The sequence below is a fragment of the Xyrauchen texanus genome, chromosome 11, assembly GCF_025860055.1.
Source record: "Xyrauchen texanus isolate HMW12.3.18 chromosome 11, RBS_HiC_50CHRs, whole genome shotgun sequence".
Taxonomy (NCBI): Eukaryota; Metazoa; Chordata; class Actinopteri; order Cypriniformes; family Catostomidae; genus Xyrauchen; species Xyrauchen texanus.
In genome coordinates this window covers 3,273,090-3,291,427 of record NC_068286.1, presented here as the reverse complement: position 1 = coordinate 3,291,427, position 18,338 = coordinate 3,273,090, and the positions used below count along the sequence as shown (strand labels likewise).

The 18,338-nt window shown below is 39.7% G+C and overlaps 1 protein-coding gene across 1 annotated transcript in view; it reads left to right on the top strand.

Moving 5' to 3' along the window:
- Positions 1–5,094: 5,094 nt before the first annotated feature.
- LOC127652017 (B-cell receptor CD22-like) overlaps positions 5,095–18,338 on the top strand; it is a 68,780-nt gene continuing 55,536 nt past the window's right edge. The window contains exons 1-9 of the mRNA XM_052138081.1: positions 5,095–5,137; positions 5,514–5,861; positions 5,992–6,231; positions 7,768–8,025; positions 8,117–8,359; positions 8,450–8,549; positions 8,658–8,703; positions 9,569–9,717; positions 13,402–13,626. Of these exons, the coding sequence (XP_051994041.1) occupies positions 5,095–5,137; positions 5,514–5,861; positions 5,992–6,231; positions 7,768–8,025; positions 8,117–8,359; positions 8,450–8,549; positions 8,658–8,703; positions 9,569–9,717; positions 13,402–13,626 (1,652 nt within the window). The remainder of the gene's footprint in view (positions 5,138–5,513; positions 5,862–5,991; positions 6,232–7,767; positions 8,026–8,116; positions 8,360–8,449; positions 8,550–8,657; positions 8,704–9,568; positions 9,718–13,401; positions 13,627–18,338) is intronic.

Here is an 18,338-nt window from a genome sequence, read left to right as displayed (position 1 = left end):
TAAAACATTTATAAAAGTTTTTTTTATGAATGTTTGTAAAAGCATGTTATAAAAGCACTTACATTAATTCTTCTGTTAAAACTCATGTTTTATTTGAGCTGTAAAGTTGTTTGAATTGGAATTTTTGTGGTCATTTTAGGGTTTGTTCAAGAATGTTGTAAATTAAATTAAAATCAATTAATTTAAAATCAATTAAAACGCATAAATATCTTGTGGCTATACTTTTGAAACAGTGAGTATTTTAAGATGTAAAAAATTGTCCCATTCACTTCCATTGTAAGTGTCTCACAGTAATCCAGAGGGACGTGTCACAATTGTTTTTTATGGTAATCAACATTATGCCACAAATGCGGTTGACTGAACTTAACTTGTATTGAACCCAGAATATTCCTTTAATATATGTAATCTCAGCTGCAAACTGAGAAGCAGAAGGCTATATTGATTACATAGAACATGATATCACTATACCGTTTTTGAGCAGGTAAACAGACATTGATTAAGAGACTGACAGACTGTTACTGCTGTCAGTTCCATTTTGGTTTCAGGCGTAGCCTTGTTACCTCTCAGTCAATGACTCAACAGAAAGTGTTTGTGTACGAAGGTACCTCCTGAAACTTCTAGCAAATGATTTTCGCCATCTAGTGTCCACTAAACGCAACGTGTCTGCTCATTCTGTCCAACCGAGCCAAATGGTCTAATAATCTTGACAAAATCAATAAAGTTTTGGCGATAACCAAGTGTATAGTTCTTAACTACAATACTACTTTCTTGCTAGAAATGGAAACAAAAGTTGGAAATAGTGTAAGGGATCTCCTCTTTGGGGCGCTGTTCCCCTCCAGACCAGCAGAGGGTGCTCGCCTTGGGCCTCCTGTGCCATGCTCCTCTCCACCCCTGCAGATGGCACCAACGCCCCAAACCCGGTTAAACCCTCTGCTCGTTTACCCTCATTCCCTGCACCTGTGTCTAGGCCTGTATAAATCTGTTTGTTTCTTGCCAATGTGTTCAGTCTTGAGCCTGTACCTTGTGCCTACAGTGACCAGCTTTCAAGATAAGTGTTATCCTTGTTGTACTTTATTGACCCTTGTGTCTGTTTTGTTTCTCAGTTTTGTGGAAGCTTGGCTTTCCTAGTTTATTTGTACTTTGCTCTTTTTTTCAACAAGTAAAGATTATATTTTTTGGAAGAAATGCAAGTTTCCCAACTCATTGCTCTTCCGCTCTTGGGTTCAACTATCAGGGAGTTAGCTCAGTGGTAGAACACCAAGCACTTGAGCCTTGCAGACTCATTACAAAAAGTGGTTAATTTTTTTTTTTTTAAATTACATTATACACAAATTGGCCATCAATCGCCTCTTCAGCCTCCATCTTTTTCTTCTTCAGCTTAACAGTATTGTGGGATTTCATAGGCAGTGAAGGATGCATCTATGCTGCCTTAAAAAATGTATCCGGTGAAGGTATCTAAGTAGACAGGATGTGACCGAAACGTTGGATTCAGACATGCCTTGGTCCCTTCCTGCCTCCATATACAGCCTTCGGGGGCAGTATTTTCCTAGTTTTGGATGCAGCCCTTCTCCAGTGATGATCATTTCTCCCTCTATTTAATCTCCCTGTCAGGGGTGTTTTTTGCCTGGGGTGGCAAGAGTATGTTCATCGTACCTGGGGCATGGGTGATGGTTGTGCAGTGTTGTCTTGTGGAGGTTTCTGTCTACTGTGGCGGAATGCTGTGTCCTGCCAGACTCAAGGACGCGAGCTGGGTCCAAGTTGGTGTGACAAAGTTAATTCTGCTCCCTGTGTTTTCTGTGGGCCGTTGATACCGGAGACTTTAACAAAGCCAATTTTAAAACAATCGCACCCAAATACCACCATCACATCAGCTTCAACACACAAGAGGACCGGGTTTTGGATAATTGCTATTCTCCTTTCTGGGATGGCTAAAAATACTTCCCTGCCCACCATTTGGTAAATCAGACCACTCTTCTGTTCTGCTTCTGCCCGCTTAGAGGCAGAAACTGAAATAGGAAGTACCCACCCTCAGAACGATCAAGTGCTGGTCGGACCAATCAGACTCTATGCTACAAGACTGGGATATGTTCTGGTCCGCCTCTGATGACGACATCAAGGTTAATGTGTTTCATCAGGAAGTGCATAGAGGATGTTGTTCCGGCCAAAACAATAGAACCAACCAGAAACCATGGGTTAACGCCGATGTTCGCGCGACACTTGAGGCGAACATCCACTTTTAATTCCGGGAACACGGAGAAGCGTAAACAAGCCAGTTATGCCCTCCGTAACACTATCAGTGAAGCCAAACGCCAGTACAGGCACAAACTTGAAGGACAGTTCAACACCACTGACTCTAGAAGTATGTGGCATGAAATTAACATCATCACGGACTACAAAAGGAATAAAAACTCTGCCGTGAACACCGCTGCCTCTCTCCCGGATGAGCTTAATACATTTTATGCTCGTTTCGAGGACAATAACACCGCCCTCGTGGAGAGAGCACACGTGGCTGACACTACAGATGATGGTTCACTCTCCGTCTCTGTAAAGGATGTAACTTGATCCATCTGATGAGTGAACATCCGTAAAGCTGTTGGTCCAGACGGCATTCCGGGCCGTGTCATCAGAGCGTGCGCGAACCAACTGGCTTGTGTTTTTACAGACATTTTCAACCTGTCCCTCTCCTTGTCTGTAGTCTCCACGTGCTTCAAAATGTCCACCATTGTGCCTGTACAAAAGCACCCAAAACACTTGTTTAAATGACTAGCATCTTGTTGCTCTGACCCCCATCATCAGCAAATGCTTTGAGAGGTTAATCAGAGATTACATCTGCTCTGTGCTGCCCACCTCTCTGGACCCATTGCAGTTTGCCTACCGCAACAACCACTCCACTGATGATGCCATTGCATCTACACTACACACTGCTCTCTCCCATCTGGAAAAAAGGAACACATATGTGAGAATGCTGTTTGTAGACTACAGCTCAGCATTCAACACCATAGTGCCCTCCAAGCTTGATGGGAAACTCCGGGCTCTGGGCTTAAACAGCTCGCTGTGCAGCTGGATCCTGGACTTCCTGTCAGGCAGATGTCAGGTGGTTAGAATGGACAGCAACATCTCCTCATCACTGACCCTCAACACTGGAGCCCCGCAGGGCTGTGTTCTCAGCCCACTCCTGTATTCCCTGTACACACATGACTGTGTGGCAACACATAGCTCTAATGCCATCATTAAGTTTGCTGACGATACAACGGTGGTAGGTCTGATCACTGACAATGATGAAACCACACTGAGGCCGTTGTGAAGAAGGCTCACCAGCGCCTCTTCTTCCTGAGACGGCTGAGGAAGTTTGGAATGAACCACCACATCCTCACACGGTTCTACACCAGCACTGTAGAGAGCATCCTGACTGGCTGCATCACCGCCTGGTACGGAAATAGCACCGCCCACAACCGCAAAGCCCTGCAAAGGGTGGTGCGAACTGCCAGACACATCATCGGAGGTGAGCTTCCCTCCCTCCAGGACATATATACCAGGCGGTGTGTGAAAAAAGCTCAGAGGATCATCAGAGACTCCAGCCACCCAAGTCTGCTCTCACTGCTACCTTCAGGCAGGCGGTATCGCAGCATCAGGACCCGCACCAGCCGACTACATGACAGCTTCTTCCTCCAAGCAATCAGACTGTTGAACACTTGAGCTCTCACGATCAATAATCAGCACTGGACTGTCATAATTAAATTCTCCACACAATAAAACTACTGTATATATTTTTTTTATATATGTTTATTTTTTTTTATTGTATGTGTATTATATATTGTGTGTATTTGTATTACTGTACATTGTATATTATTATAGTGTTGTGTACATTTGTGTTGTGTAAATACGTTGTTTACTGTAATTGGTATATGTCTCGTCACTGTCATGACTGATATGTTGCTCAGAACTGCACACAAGAATTTCACCCCCGTTGTACTTGTGTACATGGTCATGTGACAAAGTGATTTGATTTGATATCATGGAGAATTATTTGTGCATTTTTTCCTTTTAAATCAGCAGCCTTTCTCAATTTAAAATGGTTGATATTAATAAATTATATTCTTTTTCATTTTATGCAAAACTGGTTGCTCAGAAGGATAAGAAATGCAAATAATAATTAAACTTAGATTTTTTTTCCCTCGTAAAAACTACCAAATAATCTATGGTAACAGATTCCTCAAAAAACAAATGTAATGTATTGAGTTTTTTTTTTTTTTTCTTTAAGAGGGTTCAGCAAAGTGATGTTGCTATGTTGGGGGAGGGGCAGAGACATTTCCGCCAATGTATGTCTAAAAAATCTGGGTTAACCACATATTCAGTCCAGCGGATGTGCTAAAAAACTCTTGTCTTTTGTCGCTGGTGATCAGACTAAGACTAACACGGTAAGAACTCATTTGTACATAAATGAAATAAATGCTGCACATGCACATAAAAATGCATATAAATGAATTCTTGCAACAGATGAAGCTCACATGAAATGTATATATATACACACACACACTGGCAGCCAAAAGTTTGTAATAATGTGCAGATTTTGCTCTTATTGAAAGAAATTGGTACTTTTATTCATCAAAGTGGCATTAACTGATCACAATGTTAGTCAGGACATTAACAATGTGAAAATGTACCATTTTATCTTAGAATAATAGTAAAGTCATCTAAACTATGTAATAATGGAAACGGTAAATGACTTTAATACAGTTTTAGTTTTGTAATGAAATACATTAATATGTTGGCACAATTTTATTTTTGTCTACAAAATTACAACATTAAGCATACGACATCAGATTAAAATATTTTTAAGATCATGAGAAACATTTCAGTCAAGTGACCCCAAACTTTTGAACAGCAGTGTATCTATAAATATATATACATTTTAATTTACATGAACTAATAATGTTGTGCACTAACAAGCTTCAGTGAAAGAATGCTACTGTAGTAACTAATGATAACGGTCAGTTTATGGTGCTCTTAAAACAGATATACATAATGTTTATGAAATCGATTTCAAAGATCAACACTGTATAGTTTATCATTTTATATTATGATGTCATCAGAATGGCTCCACCTCTTCCTCTGATGTTTCTGCTCGTGATTCCACGTGAGTCTCTCCCATTACATCATCACTCCAGAAATACTGTGTACTTATTTCATTTAATGTTGTATTTATTAATAAAATCATTGGCTTATTTGTTTAAAGTGTTTTAGTTGCTAATGTATCATGACGTTGATCTGATTATTTGTTCAGTTGTGTTCTCTGGTCAGTTTTCACACGTCTGAATGTTCATTTCTGCTTTTGTGCAACACCTTTTATAAAAACTCATGAAGATCTTCACACTCATTTATCACATCATCAGTCAAGAGTTTGAGAATATTATAATAGTGTCTGTTATACAGTGCTCTTTTCAAGTTCTAAGTGTATTAAAGTGCTTGTTAAAACTTTAAATTTCTTCATAATACTGTATTTTGTGTTTCAGGGGTTTATAGTGCTGATGATTGGGGTGTGAGTTACAGCTCTAAATACATCTGTGCACTAAAGGGGTCATCAGTGATAATGTCCTGCACTTATAAATACCCTCATCGATATAAGATCAAGAAAGTGTTCTGGACCAAATCTATTGAAAAGGGTGTAGAGCCTCAAGATCTGTTTAATGACCCTGAATACAGTCAGAGGATTCAGTATCTGGGAGATAAACAGCAGAACTGCACCATCAGACTGAATGATGTGACACAGAAGGATTCACACAAGTACTATTTCAGATTCACAACTAATAAACCTGCTGGAAAATGGATTGGTGATCCAGGAGTGACTCTTAATATCACAGGTAACATTTTTCACAATTCAGTCTTGATTGTTTTTATTTGGGTTTATGATCTCCATTTAAGATCAATTATATTCTGGGAAAGAAATCTTCATCCACAATATATCCAGATGTCAAGTGTTGTTGTTGTCAGATCTTCATGTGGAGTCTCCTGAGAGTGTGACAGAGGGAGATACAGTCAGTCTGACATGTAAAAGCACCTGTAATCTGACTGACAGAACAACATTCATCTGGAGGAAAAACACACAGTCATTAACTGAGAGAAACAATAAACTCCTCCTGCAGTCAGTCAGAAGAGAGGATGCAGGCAGATATAGCTGTGCTGTACACGGACACAATCTCACATCACCTCATGTTTATCTCAATGTTAAATGTAAGTACATATACAGTCATTCTTTAAGGTTTTAATAGCTTTGTTCGTAGCACCCCTACTCGATCCCTAACATGGATGCTTCCAAGGATAAATCAGCTAGCACATTTAAGAGTAACCATTTATAATCAAATTAGCAGCTAGTTCACTGAACGGCCAAACAACCAGACTTTGTTTAGCATTAGTTGATCAGATTGAAGAACGTCAGTCAGTAACAATACCTTCAATACAAGAAAACTTTATCAAGGATATGATTTGTATGATGTACAATTGTTATGCCAGTAGGTGGCCACATTAACAAGCTAACAGTTGCTAACTGGTTAAGTTACATGTGCGCTGACCAAATATCTGGATTTATTATTATCCGATGATAAATTGTAGAAGGGATATGCACAGTTACCGTTTTGCAGGAATAAAGAATGTTTATTGCAATGGAATTTCCTCAAATGCTATTCAGTATAGCAGCAGAGTGAGCTACGATCCTAAATAGCACAATACAACGGTCTTAAAATGATCAAATCTCACATTAAAGTCAAACTAAATTGATCAAGCTGTCACAGTCTGTGACAGTACTATACGTACTATGCCCGGGCTCGCTCACATTGCCACATTCTTTATATAGAAATGTAGTTGTCTTGCTTCCTGTTGATTGTCATGTGTCTTAGTCATGTGGTTTCCTATTTCCCTCGTGTTTTATGTGTCTTGTTCTTATTGGTCTTTGGTTTATTAGTCTTGTTCTCAGTTCTGTTGTTGGTCGGTATGTTATTAGTTCAGTCTTGTGATTGTTATCTTGGTTTCTTGTTACCCCAGTCTGTGTATTTAAATCATCTTGTTTGCCTTTGTTCTTGGTCAGGTATTGTTTGTCCAAGTCTATGTCGATTTTATTCAAGTCTAGTTTAGTCTCGTCATAGTTTATGTTTGTTTTGGATTCAGTTTTTTGGATTTATTGCACCTTGTAAATTGTAAACAGCAAACCAGCGTGCTGGGGAACAGGAGGTCCCCCAGGAGGTCCTCCTACCCTGTGGGTAGAAGGCACACCGCGGGGTTGGATAGAGTGGCTTTCCCCCGGAAGAAGGAAAGCCGCGACCACAATGTTCCCACGGTCATATTCTCGCAATGAGACAAACGCTGCCTCAGTGTGACCGTTGCCCAGACACGTGAGGCAGCGCCCGTGGCCGTCGGAAGCGGAGAGATATTGATGGCATCCAGGAATCACACAAAGATGGAAATGCATCTTTAAAAAGATGTTCAACGTCAATGTGTGTGCTTGTGAGGATGTGATGTGTTGGTATTCAGCTCGCTGATAGTACAACCGCTCGGCTCTGAAGAAAAAATTTGAATGGAGTTCCAATTCCAGCTCCTTTTAAACCCGTATGTCCGGGGGGAGAGGCATGCAAATTCCACTTGCCTTTTCTCAAAGAATGGGAGGTGTATGGGGATCTCACGAGCGATCCCTAGTGTCACTTCATCAACACAACATCGAGTGAGTGACAGAAAGGAAACGACTGGAATCTTATATTTTATATTTTTCACCTGTAGATCCTCCAGAGAATCCTGTAATATCCATCAATCCATCTGGTGAAATAGTTTTGGGTGATTCAGTGACTCTGACCTGCAGCAGTGATTCAAACCCACCTGTTCTGAACTACACCTGGTTTAAGGAGAATACAACTGTTGGATCTGGAGAAATCTACAGCATCACAAGTATCCGCTCTGATCACAGTGGAGAATACAAGTGCAAGTCCATTAATGAAGTTGGAGAGAAATACTCTGATACTGTCACTTTAAATGTCATGTGTGAGTTTATGATGTTGCAGTAACTGTTGTAACAGATCACTGGATTATCAATCTCAAAACATGATTATACATTTTCTTTTGTCTGTTTTAGATTCACCCAGGAATGTCTCAGTGTCCATGAGTGGATCTGGTGAAATAGTTTTGGGTGATTCAGTGACTCTGACCTGCAGCAGTGATTCAAACCCACCTGTTCTGAACTACACCTGGTTTAAGGTGAATGAAAGTTCATCTGTTGGATCGGGACAGAGTTACAGTGCACTACAGAGTGGATTCTTCTTCTGTGTGGCTCAGAATCAACATGGATCTCAGAGATCAGCTGCTGTATCAGTGACAGGTAAAGATTTGATTCATACTAGATCACACCTGTATAACTTCACATCTCTCTTCAGTTTGAGAATTCATCTTCATGTTCTTCCTCTTTCAGTCCATCATAGATCTGGTTGGCATGTAGTGTTGGGGATCATGATGGGATGTGGAGGATTATTCTTCATCATCATCATCATCATCATCATTTTGTTTAAAATGTAAAGGTATTCATTATATTAGTATGGTTCTTTGAAAACAGCATTTTTGACATTTCCAGTTATTTTATTCCAGTGCACTTATGCAGTTTATGTCTGTTCTTGTAACAGGAAAAAGCGTGCAGGTGTTAAAAATGAAAACCTCTCAAGAAATCAGGTAAAAATATTCATGTAAAAAAGTCATTGGAAAGGAGGAGGCGGCGAGAACTGGCTTTTCAATATAAATATATTTGGCAGCGAGCCCCTCCCCGCTCGCAGTCGGCGGTCTCAGACCCCGCCGCGTTTCAGCGGCCGGTAGGGGACTCCTCCACCCCCGGCAGCGGCCCTGACCGCTCCAGGCGGTCGGTTGGGAGCCCCCTCTCCCCTCACGGTCAGCCGGGCTCCTCGTCCCCCAGCAGATGGCCGCGGCTGCTCCGTTGGGGTGGACGGTAGTGGCGAGAACTCTTCTACGGCGTATCCCTCCTCCTTCCCAGGTTTCGGCACCAGTGTAAAGCATTCAATGGAAAGGAGGAGGCGAGAACTGGCTTTTCAACATAAATAATATTTTTATATAAAACTTAAACAGAAGACACAAACACAAACATGACGGACCGTAAACTATCTGTCTCTCGTAGCACCCCCATCTGTCATCGGCCTTTATCCCTCTCGGAGGCTTAATTAGCCTGATAAGGGACCGGTTTGTATGATCACGACCCGGCCTTGCCCTCCGCCCTGCCACAATTAATAATTAAAAAATCCAGAACTCCAAGTAGTTTTCCCCCACATAAAAACTATTCTTTCCTTTTTTTAGCCTCAACTTAAATATTTTAGTGTCTCTTTAAACCAGTGGTTCTCAAACTGCATGTGGAGCGATACTATGAGGTTTGACTTAGTATCTTGTTAGCTTACACATCCGATAATAGAAAAACTGATTAATTTGACTTTGATTTCAGGATCATATATATTGTGATGTGATAGATAGAGTTTCCGTCCATGATGCTCCTCTTTCTGAAAGTGAAACATCTGATCAAAATGATTCTCAGTACGACAGTATTAAACCCAAGAGACTCAGAGGAAATCTGACCGCTGGAAAAGCTCCTGAATACACTGCAGAGATTGAGTATGCAACGGTCCAACATCACAAACACAAAGAGAAGAAAAGAACAGAAGAACATGAAACCCAGAATGACAGGTGAGAAGAATCAAGTTAAACACACACGTGATTATCTGTGTTTTAATTCATTTCTCTCATGTTGTGTTTTGATATTTTAGGAGATCAGATATGCAGACTGTTGAAGAGGACTCAGTGATCTACAGCAGTGTTAAATGATCAATAATGATCCATAGAGTTTATTCATTCTCTGCTTGTAGAATATCTACTATCAACATATTCAATAACCTATATTAAATCTGATTTATTCTCTTTTGTCTTTCATGCATATTGCATGCTGGACTAATGTAATGTCTGTATCTTATAATTTGTTTTGTATGTTATTTAAATAGTATGTTATTTTTTTAAAGTTTGGATATTAAAATTTGTTATTTTAATCTGATTTTAATAAACAGTACTTTGGTTTACATTGTTTTTTCAAGTATTTTTAGTCCTCCACAGCTCAGGTGGTAGAGTGGGTTGTCCACCAATAGCAGGGTTGGTGGTTCGATGCCCGGCCCACACGACTTCACATGACGAAGTGTCCTTGGGCAAGACACTAGTGCTAGTGCCTTGCATGGCAGCTCTGCCATCATTGTGTGTGTGTGTGTGTGTGTGTGTGTGTGTGTGTGTGTGTGTGTGTGTGTGTGTGTGTGTGTGTGTGTGTGTGTGTGTGTGTGTGTGTGAATGTGTGTGAATGTGTGTGAATGAGACACACTGTAAAGCGCTTTGAATACCGCTAAGGTTAAAAAGTCGCTATATAAGTGTAGATTTGTGTACCATTTGTGGCCAGCCAAGTGGATAATGCTCTGACAAATGCATGTGAGTTACAGAAACCATCCAACAATCACAACAACAGCACTTGAAAAACAGTTGCATGCTCACAAAAATGCGAGTGCTTCTAGACCACAACAATGCGAGGGGGCACATTTGGTGCACAGGTGTCACAGCTGTGACTCAACTACTCACTTGACAAATTCACCACAGTGCTCATATGTTCACAAGATGTGCAAAACATGCAGAAAAGTCGGACACTTCTCAAAGGTATTTTTTTCTGCTTGAAAACAAGAAGTTTGGCAAATAGAAGTGTCAGAACTTACTATTTTGTACATGACAAATTCAGCCCATTCCTAATAATAATATTTCAAGCTGTAGTACCACTACCACGCTCCGGGGGGCTCTCTAGACTCCCACTTCTCTGGACAAAAGACAGAGAGAAGTAGAGTAAGAGATGTTTGGTTAGTGAGAAGCATGTCCTCCTCTTGTGCTAATCTTGTGTGTAGCATCCGGGTTTAGAAAGCTCATCCAAGTAAGTCGTTTGTTCATCTTCTGTCATTGTATATATATATATATATATCTGGTATTTGGTGGGTTATGTCTCATTTGGGTCATTTCAATGTGATCATACTTGGTGCTAATGTTAGCCTGTATGTTTCTATTTAGAAGGACTTTTTGTTCATCCCTTCATGCACAATGTTGATCTTTCTTATTATATTGGGTTAAGGGAACTTCCACTACATGTTCTGTACTGCTTATTGTGGGGATCTTAATTCTTCATGCCAATGTCATGGGTGGATAAATCGAATTAACTGATAAAGTGTTGTTTGAATGCTACAAGGATACGGTTATTGCAATGTACCCTAAACTGAAGCCTGAATTCCTTTAAAACACATGTATGTTGGGAGCTACTACGTGAAATGACCTACTGGACTGTTTGCTCATCCTTTGTTTAATACCTCCCTATTTTCAGCTACACCCATGCTCAAAGACCACCAAAGGAAAGCCTTTGTCTCTTGGACAATGAACGGATAAGCTAATTTTCTTAATATTTATTCACCCTGACAACCAAAAAGACATACATGCAACAGTCTTTATGTGTTGACCCTCTTTTTTTGTATTTATGATGGGTTATTTTTTTGTGTGGTATATTTGACATAAACTTTATTGCAATTATTTCTGTGTTTGGGCTTATGGTTTGAGTGTTGCTGAGGCTGGTTAAAACAACTGTAGTCTGCAGAGTCCTCCCTTATAAATGTATGTGTGATTTGCCATACTGGGAGTTCTCAGCTGGACTGTTACACAGTAGAGGGCCATCATCAATGCAGCCGTTAAAGGGCTAGTTCACCCAAAAATGAAATTCTCTCATCAATTATTCACCTTCATACCCTCCAAGATGAGTAGGACCTTCTTTCATCTGCTGAACTAAAATGAAGATTTTTAGAAGAATTTCTCAGCTCTTTTGGTCCTTCCAATGCAAAGGATTGGGTGGCAAAATTTTGAATCACAGAAGTCAGCTGTGGTGGTACGACCCACCCCTCCCTCTCATTCTCATCCCGCCTCGAGCTTGTGCGGCCATTGGGCCATGCTCACACCTGGGTCATTCCATGGACACTTCCCCAGCCTTCATGGAGCCCCGTTTCACCACAAGGATGCCAGATTCCCCTTTATTTTTAACCCCATTCCCCCTAAATTGTATTTATTCCCATTTCATGTTTATTATTTTCAATAAACGCCTCTCTGAGGCTTGACACTATGTAATAAATAGATCTACTGAGTGACTGATATACAGTACTTTGGTCTACCTTGTAGTTTTAAGAATAAAAATAAGAATAACAAATTTTAATACCAGTATGATTTCAGCTAGAAAAATTCTTTATAGAGAAAAGTGAAATTACAATTTCCAGACTAACTAAAAGATTAAACTTTATTTTACACCATGCCACAAATTGGCACTCCAGTCACCAATATCTATGCCCAGAAAATGTGCATGTCTACGGGTGACTGGGTGGAATGACACCCCTGGCAAAAAATTGTCAGGAATTCACTTCTGGGACATCTCCCCTGTAACACAGGATGGTTTCAGCTAGTTTTTACTGTTGTTGATGCCATACCACAAAACTTCCGTGTCGCAACACAGAGATACATTGTGTTGTATCAAGTGCTGATAATTTTAATACAACTATACAAATTTATTTTAATGAAAAGACTTTGCAAAAGATGATTGGAAAGCATGGTCCATGGTCTCAAATACAACCAGGAAATGTGAACTTGAACTTGGGTGATTGTGACATCTGATGGTTTGGAGGTGGATCTGCAGATTACCACAAATTGAAAATGAAAAGGAAATTCATCTGACGTACAGTCTCCCGTTTTCTTTTTCTCCAACAAATCAAAGTCAGTGTGGTGTAACTAACATTCAGGTAACCAGTTAGTTAACAATTGCACTTCTATGAACTCGACACATGTGTTAAAGTAATTTTTGTCATTCTTATTACAGATAACTTTATTGTCAATAAAGTTTAGTAAACTAATTTACTAAAATAAAATAATTGGCTTATTTGTAACACAGTGCATTAATAGATTCCTCCATGAAGACTCACCTAACAGGTACAACAGTTTCGGAGGATGATGTCTTATAAATTAGATTCACTGATGTTACACGATCACAAGATAAATGTAATCAAATGTTGTGTTTAATCAAAGCATTGGCATATTTTTTATGCATTACATTATTTAATATTGCAACATGTTGGTATTTGTGTTTTTCTGTTTTCACATTTCTGCAAGTTTATTTCTGCTTTCTGCAAAACCACCATGAAGAACTTCACACTACATGTATTTCTCAAAAGATGGTCATGATTTTAAGAAACTTAAAATATTGTCTTTTATACAGTATTCCATGTGGTAAAATGCATGTGTAACTTAAATAATAATGTTGCCCAGCAGGAGTTTTCAATCTGATTGGGATGTGAGTTACAGCTCTTCATACATCTGTGCACTAAAGGGGTCATCAGTGATAATGTCCTGCACTTATAAATACCCTCCTGGATATAAGATCAAGAAAGTGTTCTGGACAAAAACTGATGTTAAAGTTAATGATGAGCATCCAGATCTGTTTAATGACACTGAATACAGTCAGAGGATTCAGTATCTGGGAGATAAACAGCAGAACTGCACCATCAGACACAGAAGGATTCACATGAGTACTATTTCAGATTCATTACTGATGTAACCTGATGGAAGATTTATTGGTACCCCTTGACAGTCTCTTAATTTAACAGGTAATGCTCATAAAGTGCATTATCCTCTGCGTTTATGATCTGTTGCACATCTTGACAATCAGTGTTGTCTTGTTGTCAGATCTTCATGTGGAGTCTCCTGAGAGTCGGACAGAGCTAAATTCATAGTTTTCACTGAGTTTTTATCTCAGTGTCAGGTGTAAGTATCGATAATTTGCTTTCTTTTAAAGGCTGTTGGAGTTCTGTGGATCTAGAACAATGACACAATTATTTGAATCTGAAATTTGTCAATTTGAGTTCGAGATGTGACAATTAACATAAGATTTTTGTGGTGGATTTTTAAAAAATGATTTTGTCTTTTTGTTTTGAACTTTTAGACGTGGAATTTGTAAAAAGTTAACTACTATGTTCTGGTTGCTATGAAAGGTAGTTACGTGTGTTACATTCCTCGCGGTCACTATGGGTGTGTTTCAATCAGAATGCAGCAGGCTAGTTAGGCTATGTCTTTCCTAGTCCTTCTGAGGCTAAAGACTCATCCTTCTCAACTGCTTTTCAGTGCTAGAACGGGATGGTCAAGTGTTGTGTATATAGTGTTGAGGATCATGATGGGATGTGAAGGAACAATCATCATCATCATAGTCCTGTTTATAATGTGAGTGCAGACTCCCAACATACAATTGAATCATGTGTAACATCTCCAACATCAGATGAGTTGAGCTCCAGTCTGTCACGGTTCCGGCATATGTGCCAACTCACAATGTTGTTTGTTTTATCTCCCTCATGAGCAGCGTTTTCATGGGAACGCTGATCACGGCAATGAGTTACCTGCCGCTTTCACCTGCTTTATTCTAATTTCACTACCTATTTATTCCTTGTTTTTCCCCTCTTTCTTTTCCAGTTTATTGTTCGTTGTCATGTTTATAGTTTCTCTCTTGTGTAGTTGGAGCATGCTTGTGTATCTGTTGGTTGCCTGTATGTAGAGGTGCTGTTACCTGCCTGCTTGCTGTCGCTCTCGCCAGCTGGTGCCCAGTTCTTGTGGTGGAGGAGGACTCAGTATCTGCCCAAGTCTCGGGAGAATCATAAGGGATGTGCTTCGCACTACACTAGCTTCAACGGACTCTCTTCGGATTCCTCCAGACTACCACAATGCGCACACGCCTTACGAACACACTTGTTGCTAACCAGAGCACCTTGTTGGATCAGTCGTCAGCAGCTGGGAGCGCCATTCAGTGTCTTTTGATTCTTTGTTTAATAAATTCAATTGAACTGTCATTTATGCTTTTGGGTCCTTCATCTTCCCCCACCTCCGCACCTCTGACACTGTCGAGGAATATTACATGTCATATATGCAACAATAAAGTGTTTTATTTGGGTTCTTTTTGACAGTGAGAGAGAAAGGATGAAAAGTAGATCTGCTATAAGGGAGAATGAGATGATCACAGAAATATAAGCACAGCGTAGTTCTAGTCGGAACACTAGAGTCTGTACATCATCGCACCATTAGATGCAAGGAGGTAAGGTAATAGAGGTCACAAGACTGAAGAGTAAAAAGGATGGTTCAATTAAGGAAAACTTATCTGTAGTGATTCAGTTGCAAATGAAATAAATGAGATTTAGAGTATGGGAATTTATCCTGAATCCTCTTTGAAGTTATAAATGCCAAAGAATAGGACATCTAACTCAGCTAGTGGTCAGCATGAGTAAGGAAAATGTGAAAATTATGCCAAAGTGAAATGCTGTAACTGTGGTTACTGTTTTGTTTAATTCTTTCTTTATTAAACAATCTGCAGTGCAGTAACTACAAGCCTCTCTTTGTCTTTCCCATGTTCTGGATCCTTACTTTTTCGCCAGTAATGCTACTCCCATCACTTCACACACAGTGACCTCTAGTGGTTTTCTCAGGAAACAACATAAACTGATATCATTACAAACAACATAAACTGATATCATTACATCCCCCTTTCTTTAAAGAAAACATAAAACAGTAACATAATGTTTTCCTATATGTCTAAATTTGCATTCAGTACAACATCTTAACTCAAAGTTTGTATACACCTATCGAAATAAAGGTATACTGTTAAACTAAAACAAAATTACTTTTCATTGCTATAACTTTGAGCAATTTCTCACAAATCCAGTCTCTCAGGTTTTCTAATTTGTCTTGCAGATCTTCTAAGTGTAACTGTATGACTGTTTGATGTTTGACTGTCTGTGTTTGAATTAGTGTCACATTCAACACTTGCATACAATGCAGTCGACTCAGATTCAGGATTGCTTTGATTCAATACTTGTGACTCTTTCTCAGTCTTCAACAAATCACGTCTGTTTCTTCTGAGAATTTGTCCATCATTTGTTTTCACCTGAAAAGATCTCGGAGCTACTTCTTGCATGACCACAGCTTTCTTGCTCCAGTTCTCATAATTTCTGATTCTCACAACATCATCCATCATCAATGGTTGCAAATGTTTTGCAGCTCTGTCATAATAGAGCTTCTGCTTTCCTTTCAGTTGGTTGAACTTCTGTTTTAACTTCACATGTTTTCTTTGCTGTGAACAACATGGCAATGTAGTACGAAGTTTTCGGTTCATCAGAATTTCAGCTGGAGCCATACCACATTCCAAAGGAGATGTTCTGTAGTTGAGCAAAGCGAGGTACGGATCAGACTCACTATCTGCAGCTTTCTTCAGCAGTTGCTTGAGAATATGAACACCTTTCTCAGCCTTGCCATTTGATTGGGCATATTCTGGACTCGAGGTAACATGTTTGAAGTCATAACACACTGAGAAATCTTGCCACTCTTTGCTACTAAAACATGGACCATTGTCACTCATGACAGTTTGTGGTATTCCATGTCTCATAAAAATCGATTTTGCATGTGTTATCACACACCTTGTGGACATGTTAGAAAGTAAGGCTAGTTCAGGGTAATTTGAGTAATAATCAATTATCACTAAATAATTATTACCTTTCAGATGGAAGAGATCCATTCCAACTTTCTCCCAGGCTGATGTTGGTAAGTCTGGTATCATCATTGGTTCTTTGATCTGCTTGCTTCTGAATTTCTGACATGTTTCACACTTTTTCACCAGATTCTCAATGTCTTTATTCATCCCAGGCCAGAAGACTGTGTCTCTTGCTCTCCTTTTACACTTTTCCATTCCTAAATGACCTTCATGAATCCTGCTTAACATGTCTTGCCTTAAACTTTGTGGAATTACAATTCTGTTTTGTTTCAAAAGCATTCCATCCACTACGCTCAGATCACCCCTGACTTCACGATATTTTGAAGATTCACCCATTGGCCATCCATTATGCATGTTGTCAACAACAGCTTGCAGTTCAGCATCTTTTCTGGTTTCTTGTGCTATCAGCTTTGACTTTTCATCTGATACAGGAAACGCAGTACGAACCATGTTGACATGTATCTCTACATCATCTTCTGTTGCACTCACACAATTTCCTGTCGGTGCTCTCGAAAGTGTATCTGCCATCACCAGGTATTTGCCAGGCATGTACACCAAGTCAAAATCATACCTTTGCAACTTCATCATCAGCCTTTGAATCCTTGGTGTCATCTCCGTCAGATTCTTCTTCACTATTGCAATCAATGGACGATGATCTGTTTCTGCCACGAAAGTAGGAAGACCATACACATAGCCATGAAACCTTTCCATCCCAAAAACTAATCCCAAACACTCTTTTTCAATTTGTGCATATCTGCACTCAGAATCAGTCATGGATCTACTCGCATATGCTACTGGCTTCCAAACCTCATCATCAGCTTGCAATAGAACAGCACCAAGACCATTTTTTGATGCATCAGTGGACACTTTAGTTTTCTTTGTGGGATCAAAGAATTGCAGTACAGGTGCGGATGTCAATGCTATTTTCAACTGCTGCCACTCAGTCTCATGTTCATCTGTCCACTTAAAGTCTGATGTCTTTTGTAAGAGTTGCCGTATGTGTGATGTTCTTGCAGAAAGATTCGGAATGAACTTTCCTATGTAATTCACCATGCCCATTACTCGTTGCACACCTTTTTTGTCAGTGGGACTTTCCATTTCAATTATGGCCTTGATCTTCTCGCTGTCTGGCTGTATTCCTTGATTTGATAGCTTATCTCCAAGAAACACCAGTTCTTGCACTCCAAACTGACATTTGCTTTTGTTGAGTTTCAAACCACTCACTTTTATTTTCTGCAACACGTCAGTCAGTCTTCTATTGTGCTCTTGCAGTGAAGATCCCCAAATGATGATGTCATCAATATATACTCTGACTCCTTCAAGCCCTTCGATGATATTCTCCATCGCTCGATGAAATATTTCTGATGCAGAGACAATTCCAAAAGGTAGTCTGAGGAACGAATATCTACCAAATGGAGTATTGAAGGTGCAGTACTTTGAACTGTCGTCGTCCAGGCGTATTTGCCAAAATCCTTGTGAAGCATCAAGCTTTGAAAAATATTTGGCACCTGACATTTCACTCATTATTTCATCACGTTTTGGTATCTGAAAGTGTTCACGCCTTATATTATCATTTAGATCTTTTGGATCCATGCATACTCGTAACTCTCCATTCTTTTTTTTTACACACACCATGGAATTCACCCAGTCTGTAGGCTCTTCGACTCTTCTGATTACCCCA